Source organism: Ceratotherium simum, chromosome 22, assembly GCF_057802395.1.
Source record: "Ceratotherium simum simum isolate JZ-2026a chromosome 22, ASM5780239v1, whole genome shotgun sequence".
Taxonomy (NCBI): Eukaryota; Metazoa; Chordata; class Mammalia; order Perissodactyla; family Rhinocerotidae; genus Ceratotherium; species Ceratotherium simum.
In genome coordinates this window covers 32,173,238-32,198,427 of record NC_141921.1, presented here as the reverse complement: position 1 = coordinate 32,198,427, position 25,190 = coordinate 32,173,238, and the positions used below count along the sequence as shown (strand labels likewise).

General features: G+C 42.2%; 1 protein-coding gene across 2 annotated transcripts in view; it reads left to right on the top strand.

Annotated features, from left to right (window-relative positions):
- Window positions 1–625: 625 nt before the first annotated feature.
- Window positions 626–25,190, top strand: part of RCAN3 (regulator of calcineurin 3) — a 40,233-nt gene continuing 15,668 nt past the window's right edge. Inside the window, exons 1-2 of one of the 2 annotated variants that reach the window (XM_014783989.2) lie at window positions 626–791; window positions 8,825–9,079. In XM_014783989.2, coding sequence (XP_014639475.1) covers window positions 8,885–9,079 — 195 coding nt within the window. In that variant the 5' untranslated portion in view covers window positions 626–791; window positions 8,825–8,884. The remainder of the gene's footprint in view (window positions 792–8,824; window positions 9,080–25,190) is intronic. The other variant, XM_087446560.1, reaches the window with a different exon arrangement.

Sequence of the window (25,190 nt, the reverse complement as noted above, 5' to 3'; positions counted from 1 at the left end):
GATGAGCAGGCGCACCCCCGCTGCCACCTATAGCTCAGCTGCCGACTGGCTGCCTCTCCTTGGCCATTAAGCACGTGGAAGCCCTCCTCGTCCATAAAAGGAGGACAATGCTATCCGGTTCGCCGGCCACTGTGAGGTCAAACGAGGTAAAGCTCGCAGAGCACGCGGCGCAGTGTACACAGCAACCGACCCCAGGAAATGTTCATAACATGCCCCCAACTGTTCTTGTGACCGACACAATGGGCTTAGCAGGAAAAGGAGATAAACTATTTTCTGGTCACAGCGGAAGGTCACCAAAGGCCCCGTCGTCGGGGGGACTAAAGCCCCCGCCCCCCACGAGCGAGACACCAGCAAACCCAGGGGTGCGGGCCCAGTACGCGCGCGCGCGCGGCCAGACCCCACCCCCGCCCCGCCCCCACGGCCGCGCGCGAGGGGCGGGCCCGCTTCCTGCCGCCGACCTGGGGCGCCTGCGCCGCGCGCTCCGCCGGGGGAGGGGGGAGGGGGGAGGGGGGAAGGGGAGGGGCGGGGACGCGCGGGCCCAGGCGCCCGCGCGCGCGACGCCGGGGGCGGGGCTGGGTCCTGACGCCGCTCCCCCGGCGTCGAGGGCGTGGCGGCGAGACTGCGGGCGGCCGGCGCCGCACGGTCTCTGACCCGGCCGCCGCCCGTCGCCCGTCGCCCGCCGCCCGCCGCGTCTCCCCGGGCCCGGCTCGTCGCGCCGCCCGGCTCCCGCGAAGCCCGCCGGCCCGCCTGGCCGCCCCCCGCCTGCCTGCCTGCAGCGGCCGAGCGCGCAGGTGAGTCTCCCTTCGCAGGGTGGGGCCGGCGCCCGGCTTCCCCGAGCCAGGTTTGCAGCCAGCACCGGGGAGGGTGGGGGGCGCGGGGTGCGGAAAGTTAAAAAAAAAAAAAGGAAAAGAAACGGTCTGCAGATGCCCAGGAGGAGTGGGCGCTCCAGTGCCCGAGACCCTAGAGATGCTGCGGCGTCCTTGCCTCCAGCGTCCAGCCCCTCTCCGCCCCGCGTCTTCTCTGGCAGCTCTGGGCTGATGTCTTGGAAAACAAGACCAAGACGATTGTTCTCCCCTCTCCACCAGCAATTTTCTTCCCACAACTGTTTGACTTGCTGAAAAGCTGACAGGCCCAACCTGCTCCTGAAGGCAGGAAAGGTGCAGTCGGTGAAACGGGGCCGGCCAGAAGTTGGAAGATCCCCTCTTCTCCCCCACCCCCGATGCCCGGGTAACCATCGCTGTACTTATTCGCTAACTTCTAGAAACTTGTCTATCTGTTTCCATCTGCTGCCTGGTAGACCAGTAGTGATCTGTTTTCAGGTTGCTTTGTTCCAGCTTCCGTGCAAAATCTGATCATCTCCTTCAGGGATTAGGAGTCTAGTGCAGGGAGCACTTGAGATCCGTGTTTCAGATGCACACTAGGATTATTTGCTCCCTCTTATTGAAAATTACCTGTCACACCACATTTATTTGAACTTTTCGTTGAACGCTGCATTTCATAGAAGTCTCTGATGTACTATTTGGTGAGAAAGACGACTGACTTATTTGTAGCTGTGATTACATAGGATTTAAAATAGTTTAAGACTGTTTCATTAGCTGTGGTTCAATATATTAAATTGTAAAAACACAATATCGAGGCTCAGGATATAGATGTTTGTGCATCACGCAAATTCGTTCCTTTTGTTGGGGATTTATATTGGTATTCGAGAAATGGACTTTTGATGTGGGAAGACAGTGAAAGGCCTGAAAACTAAGAGCCCCTTCTTTAGCCATGCCATCAGCTTTCCATTTTACTGCATTGGCAAACCTTTTCTTTCTTAGCTTGGGGAAGAGATTTCAATGTTTTTAGGGAAAACAAGCTTTTTCCCACTATTGAATTGTAACATTTATAAAGCTTTTAATAAGCGTGTGGATGTTAAGGGTTAACAAATAAGAACAAATTTTGTATGGTGCTAGAGGATGTGTTGGTTGAAAGACTTAAGCAAAACATCATGAAAAATAGTGTGATTTGGAAATCCATTAGGCAGAAGCCTGTGAAATAATGGAAGTGCTCAAGTTCAATGCCATTTGTTATTTAGACCCCCCCAAAAAAACAGAGAAGGTGGAGGTCAGACAGTGGATCTCCACTTTTAGAATGTAGAGGTTATAGTGAGGGAAAATGATTTGTATACAGCAAAACAAATAGCATCAATCTTTTATATCTCTACTTCAGTTAGTCTTTAAAATCTGTTATTTTCATATGTTCTGACAGTTGATTTTTGTGGTTTTTTCTGTTCTCTCTTAACGCTCACAAATACCACTATTCCTGGTGAAGCACGGAACCTCGGTAATTATAACAGGACCAAGTCTAGATTATCTGTGAAAAGAAGGCATAGGTCAGTGAAATATACAAAATACTAAAATCTACTTCTCACCCGTTTTACTTTACATTTAAAATTTTGTAAATGCACCAATTTTGTTTTCCACCACAGACTAAAAAGTAGTAAAATTCTACCCCTAAGTGGTGAATGACGAGGGAGTAAAAGATAGAGTCTTGAAGATAGAGTCTTGTATGATAGTCATTGACAATCCTGAGGGTTTTTTTTTTTTTTTTTGAGAAATTTGGTCTCAGTTTGTAATGTAGAAGTTTTAAAAGGAATTTAGTAGTTCAACAGCATCTGTGAGTATTTTCCTTCTGTATGAGAACAAACATAAAACAAAAAGCCACGTGACTTTTCCAAGGCGATTCAGCAGGGCACTTGTCAAGTTGGAAATGGAGTACTTGTTTGCTTCCAGTATTGCTCAGTAGCATTTTAAACACATCAAAAAATAATAAAGTGCATCTAGCTAAAGTTTTTCAAATGTTCACCAAGTTGAAAAGCACATTATTTTGAAAAATTATTTTTTTAAAAATCCTGGAGGAGGAAGAATTTACCTTTTTCTGATCAGAACTTAAAATGCAAAATCAAATCCATGTGCTTGACATCCTTGATGGATTACTTTTGTCACGAGGCTTGTAGGAGAGCAGATGGTCGTGCTACTTGGAGTTTTCCACTCATTTGATGTTTCCATGAAGAAACAATTTGCCAGAAGCCAGCCACAGCTACATTTGTGCCGGAGATGATGCTAAATCCTGATTAGCCCAAACCTTCACTTACAGAAGCTGGAGGATATTGGTTCTGTCCTTTTGGAACGGCTTCAACAGAAAATGAGAAAAACGTATATCCAAATGATCTAATTCCAAACAACAAAAAGGCTACAGAAATAAAACCAACACTTTGTATCATTTCAAGAAAACTGTTCAGGGGCCGACCCGGTGGCGCAAGCGGTTAAGTGTGCGCGCTCTGCTGCGGCAGCCTGGGGTTCGCAGGTTCGGATCCTGGGCGCCCACCAACGCACTGCTTGCCAAGCCATGCTGTGGCAGCATCCCATATAAAGTGGAGGAAGATGGGCACGGATGTTAGCCAAGGGCAAGTCTTCCTCAGCAAAAAGAGGAGGATTGGCAGATGTTAGCCCAGGGCTGATCTTCCTCACAAAAAATAAATAAATAAATAAAATAGGTTTAAAAAAAAAAGAAAACTGTTCAGTATCAGATGTATCAATAAAACGAGCAACCACCGGCAGTAGTAATATGGCTCCAGTATACTCCCTGGGTTAGTAAATTGAGGGACAGCTTAGTCTTGTAATAGCTGGAGTGGGGCAAAGTTAGCAACAGTTCCAGTAATAATAGCATAGAAACAGTGTACTTTTCTAATTTTTTTCTTTGCCTTAATAAAACCGAGTTACTTTTTAAGTACCGGCTGAGTTACCTTATAAGATGATTTTCTTACAGATGTGCTAGGATTGTCATTTCCACTGGCCGACTTTGATGGGATCTCTCTATTCAAATTTAATTGTATTTATGATGTCAGAAAATTATGAAATGGTTGACAGTGTAGATGTAAGCTTTATCCACAAAAATCGCCTTTAGCAAGAGAACCATCAACTGAATGGTAATGTCTCTGATACTGTGTGCAGTGCATTACAACATACAATTCCGTGAGGCCCATAAAAAAGGCCTTTCTTCAGCTAGCTCTCTGTTTTTAAATCTTTAAATGTTTTTATACTGCAGCCATATTACTACTACCAGTGGTTGCTTGTTTTATTGATACATCTGATACTGAACAGTTTTCTTGAAATGATACAAAGTGTTGGTTTTATTTCTGTAGCCTTTTTGTTGCTTGGAATTAGATCATTTGGATATATATTTTTCTCATTTTCTTGTTTTAATATCAATTCCACCAATGGGTCTGATATTGGGGTCCTTTCAACCTAATAATGCATTAACATAGATTGTGCCTCTGTAAAAATAATTATTGAGCACTAACTATATGCAAAGCATTATTCTGAGCACTTAACATGTATTCTCAAATTTAATCCTTCCAGCATCCTTATTGGGTAAGGATTATTGTTATTCCCATTTTATAGTTGAGAAAACAGAAAGACAGGCAAAGTAATTTACCTAACATAGAGGACTGGGGGAGCTAGAGTTTAAATCTAGAACAGTCTGATTATGGAGCCTAAATCTTCCTGGGATATCCTTAAAGACTGTTCAAACTTGTTTGCAGTTACTCTGGTATTTCATCAATCCATCCTTTTGAAGTGTATCAAATATACAGTAATGTATAAGTGAAGAAAATGTAGCAATACTCTAAATATTGAAATATCTTGGGACAAAAGGCAAATAATTTAACAATAATCTAAAAAAATTGAAGAGAAAATTACTGTAAAGGACATTATTAGGATAACTGACAAAATTTGGATATAGACTCTGATTTAGACAATAGTATTACATCAACGTTAAATTTCCTGGTTTTGATCATTGTACTGTGGGTTATGTAAGAAAATGATCTTGTTCTTACACACTGAAGTATTTGGGAGTAAAGGGGGTACACTCAACTTGCTCTCAATGGTTCACTCAACTTGTTCTAAAAAGTGTATGTATAAAAATAGGGAAAGTGGGCCGGCCCCATGGCTTAGTGGTTAAGTGCTCTGCTGCTGGCGGCCCAGGTTCAGATCCCGGGCGTGCACCAACGCACCGCTTCTCTGGCCATGCTGAGGCCGCGTCCCACATACAGCAACTAGAAGGATGTGCAGCTATGACATACAACTATCTACCGGGGCTTTGGGGGAAAAAATAAATAAAAAATAAAAATAAAAAAAATAAAAAATAAATAAAAAATAAAAATAGGGAAAGAGGATGATTTTAAAAATAGGCAAAAATGTAAGTAATTGGTAACCAGGTAAAGAGTATACAGGAATTCCTTGTACTATTCTTACAACTTTTCTGTTTGAAATTTCTTTTTTTTTAATTGAAGTAACATTGATTTATAACATTATATAAATTTCAGGTGTACATCATTATATTTCGATTTCTGTGTGGACTACATCATGTTCACCACCCAAAAACTAATTAGCATCTGTCTGAAATCATATCAAAAGAAAAAGTGACCCCAAAATGAAGGTAGAAAACAGGAAATGAAGGTGTAACATTCTAAGAATTTTAGTCAGGTGAAGGATCGTTTCCTGTGCTCTGATTTTTTTTTTTTCTTTTTAGGAGTTGGAGGAAGGAACTTGAAACAAACAAAAAAATCTTATCCAGAATAGCTTGACTTTCTCAAATGTCAAAATCTAGCCATTCAGAGCTCCCCAACTCTCCCACCTCTAAAAAACCAGGCATGGGGGCCGGCCTGGTGGCGCAGCGGTTAAGTGTGCGCGCTCCGCTTCGAGGTTGCGGGGTTCACAGGTTCGGATCCCGGGCGCACACTGACACACCGCTTGTCAAGCCATGCTGTGGCGGCGTCCCATATAAAGTAGAGGAAGATGGGCACAGATGTTAGCCCAGGGCCAATCTTCCTCAGCAAAAAGAGAAGGATGGGCAGATGTTAGCTCAGGGCCGATCTTCCTCACAAAAAATAAAATAACAAATAAATAAATAAAAAACCAGGCATGATATTTTCTTCACCTCTTTTTAATGGGTTGGGGGTGGGGGAGATTAAAAACAGTAGTGCCTTTAAGAGATAAGATATAAAGAAAATACACTTTTGGTGATACTCAAAGTTAAATTGGGTTGGTTATATCATTTTCCTGCCTAAAAACCCTCAATGGCGTGCTGCTATTGGCTGGTTTTATGTCAGAACTCTAACGCTACTCTCAAGGCAGCCTGGCCCATCCCTGCCTTCCTAACTTTGTCTCGCGCACTCCAGCCACACCAGGCCACACGGCCTGTGCATGCTGATGTTTGTTCTTTCCGCCTTTGTCCATGAACTGTTGGCTCTGCGTGGAATGTACCCCATTCTTTTCCTGCTGAAATTCTGTTCATCCTTTAAGTCTCACTGTAACCTCCTTTGGGAAGCTGTCTCTAATCTCATGCAGAATTAAATTTTCCTTTGTCTGTGCTGCCATGTCTCAGTGGGGTAAGCACAGTGCTATCTGCCTTCATTCAGCAATCCTTATTAAGCGTATACTCTGAGCTAGAAACTGCAAGGGTCTAGGGATTCAAAGGCACTCACTGTCTGGTATCGAGGAGTGCTTTATAAACAAATAATCATAAGTACATAACAGAGAAATGAACAGAGTGCTGGGAGAGCTACGAACTCTACCTGATAACTTAGTCTTGAAGGAAAGATTACAATGAAAGCCACAGTGAGATACCATTTTCCCCCCACCAAGCCCCCTTCCAGGTTGGAGATTTCTAGCACAATAATCTAAGTAAAGGAATAAGTATAAATCGTAGTACCTATGGGCTACCCAGATAGATATATTCAGTAGAAAGCTAAAAATACAAGTCTAGAGCTCAGGAGAGAGGTTGAGTCTGGATATAGAAATCAGAAAGATGAGTGATTTTCAGTGTGCGAAGGCATGACAGACCTAGGGGCAGATCAGAATCCCTTGGGGTCATGTACTTTTTCCAAACTACCCATCCCCTCCATTGTCTAGGATTCTGCTCTTGCTTCCCCCTCAGATTTGGTGACATTCTTCCCGGTTTAAGAATCATTGTGTGAAACAAGACGCAGTATTGACACACACTCGTTGTGTGTGAACCACAGGGAAGCAGGAGACAAATTTGAGAAGCACCGGTGGTTGAGCAGTTAAATGCTTGGGCGTGGATAAAACCACTCAGGAAGAGTAAGATGAGGAAGAGGGTGGAGATGAAACCTCAGAGATGAAGATGTAAAGCGTGAGTGGAGAAAAGAGCCAGTGACAAAGACAGCTGATGAGGAAGGAGACCCAGAAGGCAGGGAGGTCCGAGAGGCAGCGGGGTCTGGTGCTGCAGGCAGAGGCGGAGCCCTGCAGTTAGGTTCCGAGCAGGAGGAAGCCGTTGCTGTCCACGGTGAGGGCAGTTTCAGCCAAAAGGAGGAGTCCAGCGTCCCTGAATTCAGGAGTGACTGGAGTTGAGGAAGTGAGCACAGCAAATACAGATCACTCTTTCTGGGAAGCTGGTAGGAAAGGTAAGGAGAGACAGAGAGAGGAAGGTTGAGGGGAAGGTAGAATCCAAACGGGAGATTTATTTTTTCCCCCACAATTAGGGCGGGGAATCTTGAATAGGTATGTTTACTGCGGAAAACAAACAGGTGGAGAGGGAGAAATTGAAAGTATAGGAGCCAGTTAATGGAACGAGATCCTCTTGGCGTGGTTAGTGTTGTTGAGGAGAGGAAATTCTTGCTTTGGTGGGAGCTCCTTAAGGATAGGAACCATGTCTTAGTCTTCTAATATCCCTCAATACCTGGCATGCAATAGGCATGCAAGAAAATGTTTATTAAAATGAGTAAAGATTTTACTTTTTAGAATTAGTCTTTCCTGATTGATACAGTAAAATAATGAGAAAATCCTACTATTTTTATCTTATAATTAACATTCTACAAGATACACTATATAAGCAAGATATTTGCAACCTTGTGTTCCTTGAAATAAAAGGGAAAATCACAAATTAGGTAATATTGAAGTAGTAATAATCACAATCATTTAAGTTTTCTGTGCATAATGGGTATTCTTAAACTCCGTTTCAGCATCTTGAAATGTGTCATGTTCAAGGCACAATGCTTGGTGGGCGGAGGGTGCAGTTCATCGGAAGAGACAGACATGCACGTAAACTGTCCACATAAGACAGCCCCTGGTCCTTTATTTAACAGAGGAACACTTTCAACTCCGTGCACTGGAGTTAAAATGATTGATTTTTAAAAGTTCGGAAAAAGGACATCTTTTTGATTGTCTTATGTCAAATTTTGCCTACTGTAAATATTTCCAGTATTAACAAAGGCCGGCTTTGTAGAGAATTCTTGGTTCTGTGTAATCTAATTCTTTGCGAGAATATTCCAAAAGAACAAATTGGCTAAGAAAGGTAGCGTCAGCGCCTCATGGAGCATATTTCAGGGTGCAGATGGTGAGTGAATCAGTGTGGGTTTTATTCTGCTCTTCAGTTTCAGTGTTGTAGACCTAAAACCCAAAACAAATATGTGAAGGCAGTTGTGGTTCACATTTTCCTTCCTACTGCTTGTAGACTCATGTACATGTTGATGGTATCTCATTTTGTATTATCCTTTTTCTCCCCCCTAATTTTACTAGAAAACTTTTTGCCTTTTTTTTGTAACACATCATTGCCTGTGAAATATATTACGTAAAATATGCTAAGCAAATCAAATTAGTATATATAGAACTCATATATGAGAACTGTAATGAGTTGATTTAGATGCTGATTTATCTTTCTTGAATAAATTGCTTCCTTTGATGAATTGCTGTCTCGAGAATTGATTGGAACATGATTTGGCCTTCAGAGTCTTATCTCTGTTGTTTTCTTTTTTGAACAGTAGATGCCTGGTAGACATCTTAGAACTTTAAAAACGGAAAAGACCTGCTTTTAGGGGAAAATGCTGAGGGACACTATGAAATCTTGGAATGACAGCCAGTCCGATCTCTGTAGCAGTGACCAAGAGGAGGAAGAAGAGATGGTTTTTGGTGAAAATGAAGATGATTTGGAAGAGATAATGGATTTAAGCGACCTGCCTACCTCACTTTTTGCTTGCAGCGTCCATGAAGCGGTGTTTGAGGTGCAAGAGCAGAAGGTAGGCGTATATCCTGCCTTTCCGTACCTTTGGTGGTGTGTTGAATGTATGTGGATTTGAGGAAACAGAGCAGATGGCTGCCCGTTTGCAAAGTTTGTTACTGGTCCATGACAAGTACAGAAAGTGCACATCAACCTTTAGACATTGCTGCTGCATTTGTATTATAGTTTATAAGGGTATCAGTCTGGAAGAGATAGGAAATATTTAAAAACCGGTCCTTTCCCACAAATATTTTGAGAAGCACTGGTTTTTAGTGAACTCTGAACCAAGTCTTATTAAGTCTGTTCATTTATTTGTTCATTCATTTTTAGAGCCTGTTCTTAAAGAAAAACTAGTGGTATTTAGCCTGGCTTCCTTTTACTTGGGTAAATTCACAAAAGAAAGAATTATTGTAAGCCTTTTTCTGGGGTTAATTATATAATTAAGACTATTTATGATTTCATTGTAACAGAATTATTAATATTTCTTGTATTACTTTCTACAACTTGACTGGGGAAAAATGATTGAGTTTATTTTTTAAAGGTTACTTTCCTTGAGTTCATTTATTATTTACCTGGAAAGAAGGAGGTTTTGTGTGCATATTTTTTTTTTCTATCATAACCTCACAAAACCCTGTGAGACTAAGTCCTAAAAAAGTAAAATATTTCTGCCATTGGTATAAATTTTGCATGTTCTGAGACTTTTTCTCAAAATACTGTCACCAGCCCTTTAATTTTCTTTCTACGCACTCAGAGTATTTTCCTTCCAGTGGCTCTGTTGGAGCAGAACTTTATGTAGCTTGGCTCACTACATACTTGAGCACCTCCGCTGTGTATGGCACCCTGCCACTTGCTTCAGGGGACAGAGCAGGAATTAGGCAGCTTCTGCCTCAGACAGTTTACAGTCCTGCAGTGGAGACGATAAGTAATTTGATGTAAGATGGAATACTAGTCCCTTTAGAGACACATTGAGGTGTCAGAGGAGAGAGGGTCACAGCCGGCTGGAATGAAAGAGCTTATGGGGAGACGGCCTTGGAGAAGAGCTGTGGAGTTGGGTAAGAGTTCAGCAGGGAAGGGAACGGGATTTCCAGCCACAGGGAACTGAATGAGCAGAAGAGCTGAATTGGGAGAGTGTGGACCACTTCAGGAAGTAGCAGGCAGTTCTCTGTGGCTGGCACATAGGTGAAACACAGCCCTAGTTGAGAGAAACCGGGCGGGGAAGGTGAGTGTGGGGCATCCTGCGAGCTCTGGAGCTCGCCCTTCTGTGGTGGTCTTCTGCACAAGGGAGTGACAGTCGGATTCCGTGTTAGTGTGATCTACTGACAACAGGTGAAGGGCAGAGAGGTGGAAGGAGAGGCAGAAGCGGAGAGCCTGTTCCTTGGGGTGCTCTTGCAGTAAACCTGCCTGGAGATGCTGAAGACCTGGAAGTGGAGCAGGGAGAGAGATGACAGCGTCAATTTTGTATCTTTCGGGTTTGTTTTCCTTTACAAATGCTATTTTCTTTCCCAAATTCAGTCATAATGTAGAAATTTTGACATCATCCTTCCTAATTTTCTCAGACGTTTTAAGGGCTCTACATTTTCATATAATAAATAATTACAGTAACTTTGTTATTTATTTCTTATTGTGAGAAACTACATGTATTACAAGTTTATCTTAAAATTATATTCATAAGAATTCTTCAAGAAGCCTCACATCTTATCTGTTCCAACTTTTTCTTTTTTAACTGTAGCCTAGGACCTTTTTTAACTTGCCGAAGCAGTGAATTCTTGTTGGTTTTCATTTTAAAAACCATTTGAGGTTATATCTAACCTAAATTTATATTGGAAATCATATCAGCAGAAATTCTAGTAGCAGTTCAGTGGACTTCACATTATAGACAATTCTTAGTTGCGGTAAATTTTATGTAAAAGCCTTAGTGGTAGTATCTGCAACTGTAAAATATAAAATGTTTATGTAATAAAATTGTATGTGGATCATCAATCGGATATAAAATGTGGGGAGAATCAAATGTTTCCTTTACATTTTTCTTCTCACTATCAGTGTCTTATTTTGCTTTAATTTCTTCTGGAATAACCTGTTTATACAGGCCATCCACATATGTGCAAAAAACAAAGCAAAACAAAAACCGTTTCTAATGGATTATAGGCAGAATAATCCTAATTGCAATTAAATGTTTTATTTTCAAAAGAATTTTCGTTTTCTTTTCCTGACTTGAGAAGGTTTTTGTCTTTATGACTTTGTAATTGTTAGAACGAGCGTTTACCCTCTTCTGAATAGTAGACTGAATAACGCAGGCACCGTTTTCCTGTAAAGCTGGATCTTTATTTTATTTTTTTATTTTTATTTTTTTATTTTTTATTATTTTTTTAATTTTATTTATTTATTTTCCCCCAAAGCCCCAGTAGATAGTTGTATGTCATAGCTGCACATCCTTCTAGTTGCTGTATGTGGGACGCGGCCTCAGCATGGCGGGAGAAGCGGTGCATCGGTGCGCGCCCGGGATCCGAACCCGGGCCGCCAGCAGCAGAGCGCGCGCACTTAACCGCTAAGCCACGGGGCCGGCCCTGGATCTTTATTTTAGATTGCTAGATTTTGGCTCTACATTTTCATCAGTGTTTCTGGATAATAGTGTGTGTGAGGTGGGGGGAGGGGTAAAGAGTATAATAAACTGAGGAAAAGGCTTGTGTCTTCGTTTCTGTTTCTGCAGCAGCGTGGCTGTGAGTTTTCTGCACATGCTCAGCTAATCAAAGCTCCATGAGGAGCGCTGCAGGCTTAGGACCTGATTTTTCTATAATAGATTTGGATGTGTCCCAGTGTGATTTTATTTACTTTGTTGTTTTTAACCCCAGTTTTCCCTGTCTTAAAATAGGGAAAAATTAAGCAGGTTTCTAATTTGAACGTGAGAGATTTTCAAAATACAATTTAGGTTTTTATCTTGTAGAAATAGGACTGTTGTCTTCTTTCTGCTTCAGGTCTGTGTGTCTGAGGGGACTCGGTAAATGTTAATGCAAGGGAATGTTCTAGATAGGACTGACTTTATAAAGAAAAGCCTACGGCTTTTGGATTAGAGTCCCTTCACAACACACTGCCGTTTGTATATAAAACTGTTTCTCCTGGGGCCGCCCCGGTGGCGCAAGCGGTTGGGTGTGCGCGCTCCGCTGCAGTGGCCTGGGGTTCGCCGGTTCGGATCCCGGGCGCGCACCAACACACCGCTTGTCGGACCATGCTGTGGCGGCGTCCCATATAAAGTGGAGGAAGATGGGCACGGATGTTAGCCCAGGGCCAGTCTTCCTCGGCAAAAAAGAGGAGGATTGGCAGATGTTAGCTCAGGGCCAATCCTTCCTCACACACACAAAAAAAAACTGTTTCTCCTGACCCGCCCGCCATACGGCATTTGATTTGAGTGTTTTTCTAATGATGGTGGTTGGGGTGTATTGAGACATCTCTCCTTGCTCTCTTGGTCCTGCTTTTGGATCAGTGACACTTAGCATCTAATGGAGTTACAAGGTAACACCTGTTAAGTGTTTGTTGAATGACTGGATTCTGTAAGATGGTTGTTGATGATTAGTGATGCAGTGCTGTGATGAACAAACAGACTTATGAGCTGAGTGAGACGAAGTACTGCATAGAAGATTTAATCTGAAAATAATTTCAGATACACTGGCCCAGTGTATCTTTTGTGGTCTGTGTAATCGTACACACGATATAAATCTTTCCGTCAAGGATTTGGTTCTACGCCCTCCATTTAAAGAATAGAAAATATTATTTAACAGAAGCAAATGATATTTGGAAGTTAACTGAATGAGCTGATTCTCTGGTTTTCAGACTAAATCAACTGTTGGGTGTTCTGACAAAACCTTCAATCCAGAAGAAGTAAAATCCTTTGAGGAAAGTGATTTGTTGTAAATTTGGGAATTGAAAAAGGGATTCGAAGGAAGAAGGTTTCTGTTATAGTGAACTGTGTTTTTAACAGTGCCTGGAACATAAGAAGTTTTCGGTAAATATTTGTTTAATTGATCTATACTGCCATTCTGGCCAAGAATGAGTAAAATTTAGTTAACTTCAAGGCTACATTAAATACTGGAGAATCATAGATATTTAGAGCTAGAAGAAATCCTAGTCAAGTCTCTATTTCATACAGTACACTCAGACTAACAGAGTAGTAGAGCTTGCTTGAGAACCATTTTTCACTTCTACACTGAAAACTACAAAACATTGATGAAAGAAATTAAAGAAGACACAAATAAATGGAAAGTCTTTCATGGGCTGGAAGACTTAATATTGTTAAGATGTCAATATTGCAGAAAATGACATATGGATTCAGTGCAATCCCTATCAAAATCCCAATGACATGTCTTGCAGAAATAGAAATAACTCATCCTAGGGTTCATATGGAATCTCAAGGGACCCCAACTAGCCAAAACAATTTTGAAAAAGACAAAAGTTGGAGAACTCACACTTCCTGATTTCAAAACTTAATACAAAGCTACAGTGATCAAAACAGTGTGGTACTTATATGTCAATTATATCTCAGTAAAAAACAACCTCCCAATGTGGTACTGGCATAAAGACAGATATATTGACCAAAGGAATAGAACAGAAGCCCAAAAATGAACCCTGGCATATATGGTCAAATGATTTTCAACAAAGGTGCCAAGACCATTCAATGGGGAAAGTATAGTCTTGTCAACAAATGGTGCTGGAAAAACTGGATATCCACATGCAAAAGAATGAAGTTAGACCCTTACCTTATACCATATCCAAAAATTATTTCAAAATGGATCAAAGGCCTAAATGTAAGAGCTAAAACTATAAAACAGAAGAAAACAGGGAAAAATTTCTTGACATTGGATATGGCAATATTTCTTGGATGTGACACCAAAAACACAGGCAACAATAGAAAAAAAATAGATAAATTGGACTTCATGACAATTAAAAGTGTGTGCATCACAGGACACTATCCACAGAGTGAAAAGGCAACCTACAGAATGGGAGAAAATATTTTCAAATCATATATCTGATAAGGGATTAATATACAGAATATATAAATAACTCCTAAAGGGGCCGGCCCCGTGGCTTAGCGGTTAAGTGCGCGCACTCCGCTACTGGCGGCCCGGGTTCGGATCCCGGGCGCGCACCAGCGCACTGCTTCTCAGGCCGTGCTGAGGCTGCGTCCCACATACAGCAACTAGAAGGATGTGCAACTATGACATACAACTGTCTACTGGGGCTTTGGGGAAAGAAAAAAAGAAACTCCTAAAACTCAACAGCAATAAAAACAAACAACCCAGCTAAAAGATGAGCAAAGGACTTGAATAGACATTTTTCCAAAGAAGATATATAAATGGCCAATAAGCACATGAAAACATGTTCAACATCACTAATAATTAGGGAAATACAAATCAAAATCACCATGAGATACCACTTCACACCCATTAGGATGGCTATTATAAAAACAGAAAACAAGTGTTGACAAGGATGTGGAGAAATTGGAACCCTTGTGCACTGCTGGTGGGAATGTAAAATGGTGCAGCTGCTGTGGAAAACAGTATGGCAGTTCCTCAAAAAATTATGCATAGAATTACCATGTAATCAAGCAATTCTGCTTCTGGGTATATACACAAAAGAGTTGAAAGCAGGGACCTGAACAGATATTTGTACACCAATGTTCATAGCAGCATTATTCCCAATAGCCAAAAAGTGGAAACAACCCAAGTGTCCATTGATGGATAAATGAATAAACAAAATGTGGTATAAACATACAATGGAATGTTATTCAGCCTTAAAAAGGAAGGAAGTTCTGACACATGCTTCGACATGGATGAACCTTGATGACATTATGCTAAGTGTAATAAGCCGGACACAAGAGGACAAATATTGTCTGACTCTACTTATGTGAGACACCCAGAGGAGTCAGATTCACAGAGACAGAAAGTAGAGTCGTGGTTGCCAGGGGCTGTGTGGGGGGGAATGAGAGTTATAGTTTAATGGGTACAGAGTTTTAATTTGGGATGATGAAAAAATTCTGGAGATGGATAGTGGTGATGCACAGCAGTGTGAATATACTTAATGCCACTGAATTATACACTTAAAAATGATTAAAATGGTAAATTTTATGTGTTGTATATTTTGCTACAACAAAAATTTGCAAAAAAAGAACCCATTTTTCTTGGGTTTAGCATTCTTTGTAATATATGTTTATATACACGTGTGTATATGTATACACACATACATACACGTGTGTGTATAATATGTATGTATGTATTGGACACCTCTTTTGCCTCACTTTCCATCCTCCTGGCCCACCTTTTCCCTCTAGCGGTTGCTGGAGCACCCGGCTGGGTGTAGGTCTAACCTCACAGCAGCTGGCCCCCGCTGCACCGTGGATATTTCACGTTTTGTCCCAGCATTTCTCTGGTGCCTATGCGAAGTTGCTCGGCCATATTGATGCAGGTGCAGATGTGGAAGTGTGGGGGAGTTAACATTGCATAGGGCAACCCTTGACCAGTGGCGCACCAAAGCCAGAGAATAAGTCCCTGTCTTCTGATGCTGAAGCCCACAATCCTGAGGCAGATGCTCACTGGCTCCTCAGAGGGCTTCTAGCACGACCAAGCCCCAGTTGCCCACAGAGGTGACCAGCGTGATGACACAACCTGGAAGGAAGGAGGACTGGCTTTCCCTCCTTCTCTGTTTCACTGTTCCCACTCTTGTCCCGTGGGGTCACTTCCCAAACAAGTTCCCCGTGTGTGTGCCCTTGCCTTGGCCTCTGCTTTCCCAGGGAGCTCAGGGAGACACAGGTGAATAACTTCTTGTGTGAGGGCACTATCCAAGGCTCTCAAAAAAACACAAGGAACTTTTAGGTTATGCAGAAAGGATAAAGACTGATGTAAAGAACACTCATGTGTCGACCCAATTTAGCAAACAAAATTTTACTGATACGATTAAACCCCCTATGTCTCCTCCAAGAGATAACCATTATCCCGAACTCAGTGCTTATCATTTCCCGTGCAATTTTAACTTTTCATTAGGTTGAACCGTATGAAATTGATGTATTTGTAGGTCAAAATGGTCAAATATCAGCATTTCTTCTGGTTCAGCCTAATGCTGTGTGTATGTATATATGGTATTTTTAAAAATTTTCTCTATTTGCAGGTGACATGATGGTCTATTTAGGAAGGAATCTACATAAAAGCTATTAGAACTAATAAGTGAGTTTAGGAAGGTTACAGGATATAGGGTTAATATACAAAGTCAATGTATGTCTGTATACTAGCACCAAAAAACATGAAATACTTGAGTATAAATCTAACAAAATAGGTGTAGGATCTATACGCTGCAAACTGTAAAACTAATGAAATACATAGTATTTTACATTATTTTAAATTTTATATAAATGGCATAATTGTATAAGTTCTTATTTTTTTGCATAACATTATATCTGTAAGACTAATCCATGTTGAAATGTGTATTCAGTTTCACTTGCTGTGTAGTGTTCTTTTTTACACATACATCATAATTTATTTACCTGTTCTTATGTAAGACTTTTAGGTTAGTTTTGATACATTGCTGTTGCGACAGTGATGCTGTGAATGTTCTGTGTGTGTCTTGTGTATGTTGTGGGGGGTGGGTTTCCCAGGGTACGTAACCAGGAATGATGTTGCTGGCTTGTAAGGTTGCACTTCTTCGATCTTGGCAGATAACTGTCAAATAGTGTCTAAGTTACTGCACCTGTTTGCATTCCTGTCAGCCATGTGTAAGAGTTCCCATTGCTCCATAGCACCGTAAATACTTTATATTTTCAGAATTTAAAATTTTTGCCAGTCTGGTGAACATTAACATTTGTATTACTTTTTAATGCATTTTTGGATAAACTGTAGATGAACGCTTCTCAAACTTACCACTTAGTGGAGGACCAGGATTTTCCTCCAAACTATCATAGACTGATGCTTTTGTAAAATGCAATAGGATTGTCACAATGTAACTTGCTAAAACGTTTCCAGACACTTTCTCCCCATTTCTGTACTGAACCTTGTTGTGGACTGGTATCAAAGTTCATGGACTAGTAGCTCTGCGTCCTCAGACCACACCACAGTATAGATAACATTTAGGGATTTTCAGATATCTTACAAGATACTGAAATGAAAAAACAATCTTCATTTACCTTCAGTTATATTGTAGCTTCCATTGTGAATACTTTGTCTCAGACACAAGAGTTAAAAAGGATTTTCGATCATTTAGTTAGGTAGTTAGATATTCTAGTTATCAGCAATATTAAGATATCACTGAATAATAAGGTTGGCAGTCATGTTCTTAGGGATCATTGGTTTATAGATTCCACATTCCATCTTGATTTGTGTATTCACTAAGTATTTATTGAGCATTGTGCCAGCCACAGTTTCAAGTTCTAGCGAGACGGTAGTGAATAAGATGAAGCGCCAGCCCTCATGGAACACAGAGAGAGAAAGACAGTGCAAATAAATGTATAAGAAGTTCAGATAACAGCAAATTCTATGAAGAAAATAGTAGAGGGATAGGGAGTGACTTGAGGGATGGCAATTCTTTTTTTTTTTTTTTTTGTGAGGAAGATCAGCCCTGAGCTAACATCTGTTGCCAATCTTCCTCTTTTTTTGCTGAGGAAGACTGGCCCTGGGCTAACATCCATGCCCATCTTCCTCCACTTTATATGGGACGCCACCACAGCATGGCTTGACAAGCGGTGCGTCGGTGCGCACCCAGGATCCGAACTTAACTGCTATGCCAAGGAGCCGGCCCCGAGGGATGGCACTTCTTAACTAGAGTGCTCAGGGAAGGCCTGTCTGAAGTTGTGGCATTTGAGGTGAGACCTGAATACTTAGAAAGAACCAGAATAATATTTAATAATCCTCGACTTCCTATAATTTAATTGAAATTTATCCTAAAATAATTTAAATAACTTTTTCCCTAATGTGTGCATATAGTCAAAATGGCTCATAATTTTTTATCTTTGTCAAAGCACATAATAGCACTTATCCTGCATCAAAGCTTTTTTCCCCCAATAATCTCAGTTTCAATTGGAAAAGATCTGCCACTCCCAAATCAAAGTAGGATTCAAGGCTCTTAATTTCTGAGAAGTAGCTAGATCACCCACGCGTGTCTGTTCCTAATCTGTCCAAAGCTGGGTGCTCCCATGGGTGGGGATGAAGTAATTCAGGAGCGGGTGAGCTTGGAATAGGCATGTGCTTCGTCTCACACTGCCTGGCACAGAGCCCAGCTTTGAACCTTGCTGTTCATTAAATATGTGCTGAATAAAAGACTGGGAAGATCGTCTGCAGGGTCAAGGTACTAATACTCCCTGGCATCTATGTTGAACCCTCATAAACTAATTTCAATGACCATGTCATTTCTATTTCTTTTATTTTCTAATCTGATTTACATTTCTATTTTTGTAAGTTTTATAGGTCATATTATATTAGGACAGCAGAACATGTTCATAATGTAGTATGTCTATGTGTGTTTGTATATATGTGTGTGTATATAAATAAATATGTAGATAAATAAAATATATTGGGAGTGCATATCAAAATATTTTTACTGATTCGAGAACACAAAGAACTCTTTTTTCCTGAACCATTTTAAGAGTAAGTCACCAACAATGATGGCCATCACCCCCAATACTTCAATATGTGTTTCCTACAAATAAGGGCCTTCTTCTAGGAGAAAAAACAAAATTGAAGAAAATAACATTGATACATTACACCCTTCTAATCCTCAGACCCCATTCAAGATTTGCCAGTTGTCCCAATATTGTAGTCTCCCCTCATCCGCGGTTTTGCTTTCTGTGGTCTCAGTTACCCGCAGTCAACCACAGCCCAAAAATATTAAATGGAAAATTCTGGAAATAAACAATTCGTAAGTTGTAAATTGTGCACTGTTCTGAGTAGCGTGATGAAATGTTGCTCTGTCCTGCCCCAGACATGAATCATCCCTTTGTCCAGCGTATCCACGCTGTCTACACTCCTGCCCGTTAGTCTCTTAGTCACTGTCTCTGTTATCAGATCAACCGTCACAGTATTGCAGTGCTTGTGTTCAAGTAACCCTTATTTTACTTAGTAATGGCCCCAAAGTGCAAGAGTAGTGATGCTGGCCATTCGGATATCCCAAAGAGAAGCCGTGAAGTGCTTCCTTTAAGTAAAAAGGTAAAAGTTCTCAACTTAAGAAAAAAAATCATAAGCTGAAGTTGCTAAGATCTGTGGTAAGAACACATCTTCTACCCATGAAATTGTGGAGAAGGAAAAAGAAATTCATGCTAGTTTTGCTGTCGCTCCTCAAATATGTATATGTAGGAAAAAACATCCGTAGGGTTCAGTTCCATCCGCGGTTTCAGGCGTCCTGGGGGCCTTGGAACGTATCCCCCGCGAATGAGGGGGACTACTGTAATGTCCTTTACAGCAAAAAATCCCTTATCACGTACTGCATTTAGTGTCAGGTGGCTTTAGTCTCTCTCAGTCTGAAGAGTCCTAGTCTTCCCTTACCTTTCCTGATGTTCACTCTTGACGATTCCAGGCCGGTTACCTTGTTGGGTGTCTCTCTGTTTGGGTTTGTCGGATGTTTCCTTGGGGTGAGACTTAGGTTGTGCGTCTTCGGCGGGAACATCACAGAAGTGACGCCGTTCTCTTCTCACTGCCTCCTGTCAGGTGGTGCGATTTCGATTTGTCCCATGACGGAGAAATTCACTTGGAGTCCTTGATTAAGGTGGTGTCTGCCAGGTTTCTCCACTGTCAAGTTCTTCTCCTTGTAATTAATAAGTATTTTGTGGAGGGTACTTTGAAACTGTAAATATCCTGTTTCCCCCTCAAGTTTTTAACATATTTTTTTATTCATATCAGTAAGATTCATGGTTTCTTATTTTTTTCATTGGTTATAGTCTGTTACGATCATTATTTCGATGCTCACATTTGTCCCAGGTTTGGCAAGTGGTTGCCTCTTCAAGATGGCTTCTGTGTCTTTTTGACACGTGCCCATCATTCTTTGAGTATCTTTTTACTTTCTAGCACACAATATTCCAGAATTATCTTGTATTTTCTCTGCCCCAGCCCTGGAATCAGCCATTTCTCCAGGGAGCCCTGATTCTTTTCCATGGAGAGCAGTATTTAGAAACTGAGATATGGGAGTTAGCTGTCTGTGCTCACTGCTGTTGGAGTGTCACAGTGCCTAGGCCTCTCAGCGGACAGAACTAGGAGATATATAGATATATACATATGTTTGCACACATACATGTGTTTACACTTATGCTTCCAACTCCAGTCCAGCACTAAAGAATTATTTCTAGTTCTCTCTCTTTTCAGATTTGTAACTCTTTTCTCTGACTGAGAGAAAACTAGCTTCCATTATCTTATATTTACGTATTCAGTCACTCCCTCTCCACCCCCGCCTTTCCCACGGGGACACCCTCCTTACCCACCTGTGCTCCAACACCCCATGCTGGGTCCCACCCTGCACCTGGACCCACCCCACAAAAGTCCTCTTCACCCCGCCTGGGTCCTCATATTCCCGTGGGTGCCATCCTTACCTAGCTTGGGATCCGGTATCCTGTGCTGGGCTGCCCTCCTACACAGACACGTCCTTACCCCACTTGGCTCCAGTGCCCCTCGCCGGATTGCCTCCCTGCACAGATCCCCCTCCTCACCTCCTCACCCCATCAGCCCTCGCCTTTGTGGGACACCCTCCCTCCTGCCCTGCTCTGGGCAGTCTTCCCGCATGGACACCCTCCCCACCCCCCTGAGCTTCAGCACCCTGTGTTGAGCTGCCCCTCCGTGGGCACGCTGTCCTCATCCCTGTCGGGCTCCAGCACCCTGTGCCAGGCCTCCCTCCCGGGTGACCCCCTTCTTTACCCCACTTGGACTCCAGCACCCTGCTCTGGGCCACTACAGCTCCCTGCTCTCCATCAGCAGGCACACACCTACCTTACTTGGCCTCACCTAAAGGTGTCTTGACTGAATGTTCAGGAAGGAGAAGGATGCCTTATTCTTTTTAAAAGAACAAATAATACACTTAAATTCCTTCCCAGGGTTGTTTCTGACATTCTTTAAATTTATATATCTTTGGAAATATGGGTCTCTAACTTTAAAAATCACCTTCATCCTCTAATGTTCATGGAGAAAACACCACTAGAAAGAAGGCAGACTTCTGCCCTGGAGTAAATCACACAGTCAACATTTGTTCCTTAGTTGTAGCCTCTGCACCTGAGATAGTACCTGGCCTTACTGGATGAGTGAGTGTAGATGAACAGTGAGACGGCATTAACAACACACACACAGGTCTAGATGGAGACCAGAGAAATGGAATAGATCTCCAAGCTCCTGTCAATCACTAAGCACATGGGCAAGCCCGAGAAGGGAACATTTTTTGATCTTTGTGCATAACCGACGATGCGCAAATGAAGAAGAAGCGTGTCTTGCTGCTCCACATTTTCCTGACAGACTGTGGTAACTTCATAGCAGCCGTTTCTGTTTGTGCTAAGTGGCTTTTCATTCTCCTGTGCTTCTTGGCACCAGGAGTACATGCACAGTAAGGCATTTTCAAGGCCATCACCAACAGTTTATTTTAAGAACTAGAAAACAAAACAAAAAGATAAAATTAAGATCAACATTAAAAGCCACTGAAGTGAAAACAATGTATTTTTTCAACATGTAGAATTTAACTGTGGCTACAATAAAGAAAAATCCCTGCTATCCTCTCCCTCAATTCAAGTCCCAGGTTCATAGCAGAGTAGCACAGAGTCCTCAGTGTCATAACAGAGAAGCAGTGTTCTCTGCTTCGAAGGGTCGGGGATCGTAGGTCGAGTTCTGAAGAATCCTGGGAGGATGGACACTAATTTCATTAATCAGTGGCGCACTGTATTGCCCACTGCGCCCGAGTCTCCTGGGAGGACATGTCTCCTAGGAGACTGCTCCCACAGTGAGATGCATATAAATTACTAAAAGGCTATTAGGAAGGGCAGATTCTAATTTTCCGTTGGCAACTGCCGTAGCACCTGCTATCTAGTTCATATTGTGTCATCTCTGTGCATTCGCCTCCTTCCTGGGGAATCCACATCATGCAGAAGAGCAACTATTTTTTGTAACCACAGAATAGCAAGTGGACTATTGCAAAAGCACTACCCTGTTTTTTTTTCTTTTTGGTGAGGAAGAATGGCCCTGAGCTGACTTCTGTTGCCAATCTTCCTCTTTTTGCTTGAGGAAGATTGTCCCTGAGCTAACATCTGTGCCATCTTGCTCTATTTTTTTGTATATGGGACACTGCCACAGCATGGTTTGATGAGCAATGTGCAGGTCCGTGCCCAGGATCCGAACCCATGAACTCCGGGCAACCGAAGTAGAGCATGCAAACTTAACCACGGTGCCATCGGGCCAGCCCCAACCCTATTTCTGTTAGTGTTAGTAATAGTACTCCCTATACGTTGTTCTAAGAGCTTTAAGTATTCACTCTATCTCAACAATAACCCAGTGAAGTGGGTATTTTTATTATCCTCATTTACCAGGTGAGGAAACTGTAGGCACAGCAAAAGTAAGTAACTTGCCCAAGGTCACATGGCTATATAATAGAGCCAGGAGTCAAACCAGACAGTCTGGCTCCAGAGTTTTGTTACTTGAGAAGACAAATGGCTGGTAAAAACCGTAAGACCTTCCTGAAGTTATCTGTCCAGGTTGTGGATTCCTCCTCAAGTCTTCCTTCTGTGGTCTTATGTTTGAAGAAGTGAGCAGTCTCTGTTACTGGATGCAGAAAGTAATATTTTATCCCTGCTAAAGGACCAGTGAGCAGAGAGCTTCTGGTCCTCAGGAATGGATAGTATCCACTCATGTCCCCCTCTCAGATGTGGAGGTGGGTTTGGTACTTGTTCATCAAAGCCAGCGTTCAGTCACTGAAGTCTGTGGAAAGAACCCACTATAATGACAACATTGTCTCTGACTGGGCTGTCGGAGGATCTGCAGGCTGACACACGCCGTTCTCCTGACTCTGAAAGAAGCCCGAGGCTGGACGTGAAGTTCAAGCTGAACCTGGACTTTCCTACTTCATGCACAAGAACAAGAGGAGGGAAGTGAAGATTCCAGTGGACATCCTGGAGAGCGGAGTCATGGATTTCCTCCTGCAGCTGGCATGGATATATGATACTGACCTTGACAGCCGAAGCCTGAGTACTTGGAATAGCAGTCTGGGCGACTGAAACTGTTTCCCTTGTTTCTGGGGAAAATTCACATGGTTTTCAGGCGAAGAACTCACTTTTGTGGTCTTTCTCACCTCTGATGTCTTAGATCAAAACCGTATGTTTGAGCCCAAGTGCCTGGGTGCATTTGCAAACATGAAGTGTTTCGTGGGCCATCTTGAGTCTTTGGATTATCTTTCAGTTATCTATAACTGCCCACCTTAAGTCTGACTGCCTCTTCAAGGTGCCCCTCAACCACAAAATAGCTCAGCGGGGCAGCCAGAGGACTTGTTGAGTGGGAGATAGAATTCTCTGCTTTTCATCATTTGTCTGCTCTCTCCCCAGTTTTTTTCCATCTTCTCTTTCCTCCACGGGGCCTTGTAATCTGCTCCTTTTCTGCACTTTTCTTTTCAGTAAACACCCCAACAACCTTTAGGCTAAAAAGGAAAAAAGACAGAAGCCATTGCTGCTGCCAGAGGACTGTCAAGATCTGGGATCTCATTAGAAGTTCTCACAGTTAAGGTTTTGAAGATCGTGCCTCTCCAATAGATATTCCCCAGAAAAGCCAAATAAAAAGTGCTTTTGTTTATTGATGGGCTACGGGGTTTGAGTATCATTGATTGAGGGCAATAACTTTGTATCTTGAAAATTGAGTGTGAGTGTGTATGTGCATGTTTGTGTACGTGTATGTGTGTGTGTACAGACTTTTCCGGTAGAGACCCTGACTGCTGCCTGGTTAGCATAAGTATTAGTGCTGTAATTGGTAGCCATGGTTGTGTATCTCATTCCCCTCCTAAGTGGCAGGCTGTTTTTTAGGTGTTTTGAGGCTAGCAGTTGGGGCCACCAAACTCCTCGAAAATGACGTCTGCATTGTGCACCCATCTTCTGTACAAGCACAATCATGGATCTTTTCCAACTTAACCACGGTAAAAGGGAGACTTTATAACCAGAATTACTACTAAGGAAGTCTTGTCCTAATTGAAGATGGAAGACAGTAGCTGACCAAAGCCAGCCTCCCTGTGCTCCCAGCCGGGTCCGTGGCTGACACGTGCAGGGCTCTGCCCCACACAGGCTACGCTCAGTGATGGTGGGTCCAGGTGCCACCTCTGTCTTTGCAACTGGCTGCTGTAGCCACCTCATCTCATCTCTTCTATTGTTTTCTGATACTTTTTGTCTTTAATTTGGTAATACTCACCCATAGTGAAATGTACAGATCTTAAGTGTGCGATTTGGTGAGTTTTGACAGTATCTACCCATGTAATCAACACTCCAATCAAGTATATTTCCATTCCCGCCCTAATACCAATCCGTAGTTTACCATCAAAAATGACCTGTCGTTGGTTCGACTACTTTTCTTGTACATAGTATAGGGGATATTATAGATTTGGGGGAAAAAAAATCATAGTCCTTTAAGACTTTATATTCCAGTAAGGCAGAGTCTGTGTTTATAAACATATTAACCATTAAAACAAAAATCAGTATTGAATAGGTAATGTTCCATATTTTCTTGAATTTTAATTCAGTTTCATGTTTCTTCTGATCTTGAAAGGTATTGAAGGCAACGTAAATGCTGTAGACCTAGGTTATAGAAGGCTTTAAATTTTTCATGTGTTCTGCTCCCCTCTATTACTTCTGAACTTAGGTCCCAGAACTTTTACAAGTGCTCAGATTGTCGAAGTAAAGGTTTTTAATTCGCCGTGCCCAGGTGTATGGGTGCTTTATTCTGGTCAGTCAAGTCCTTCCCTCTGTTGGTTAGCAGTGACATTGAGGAGAACCAGAGGCATTTGCCTATCCCCAGGCAGAAATGGAGGCCTTGCCTCTGATATTGGTCAACCTGCAGCCTCTGGACGGTGGAGAGATGGAGTTTTCTGTTTCAGATTTACAGGAAGACATAGAACGTGAAAAATCTCTTGCCTTAGGACACCGGAGATAATTTCACTGCTGAATG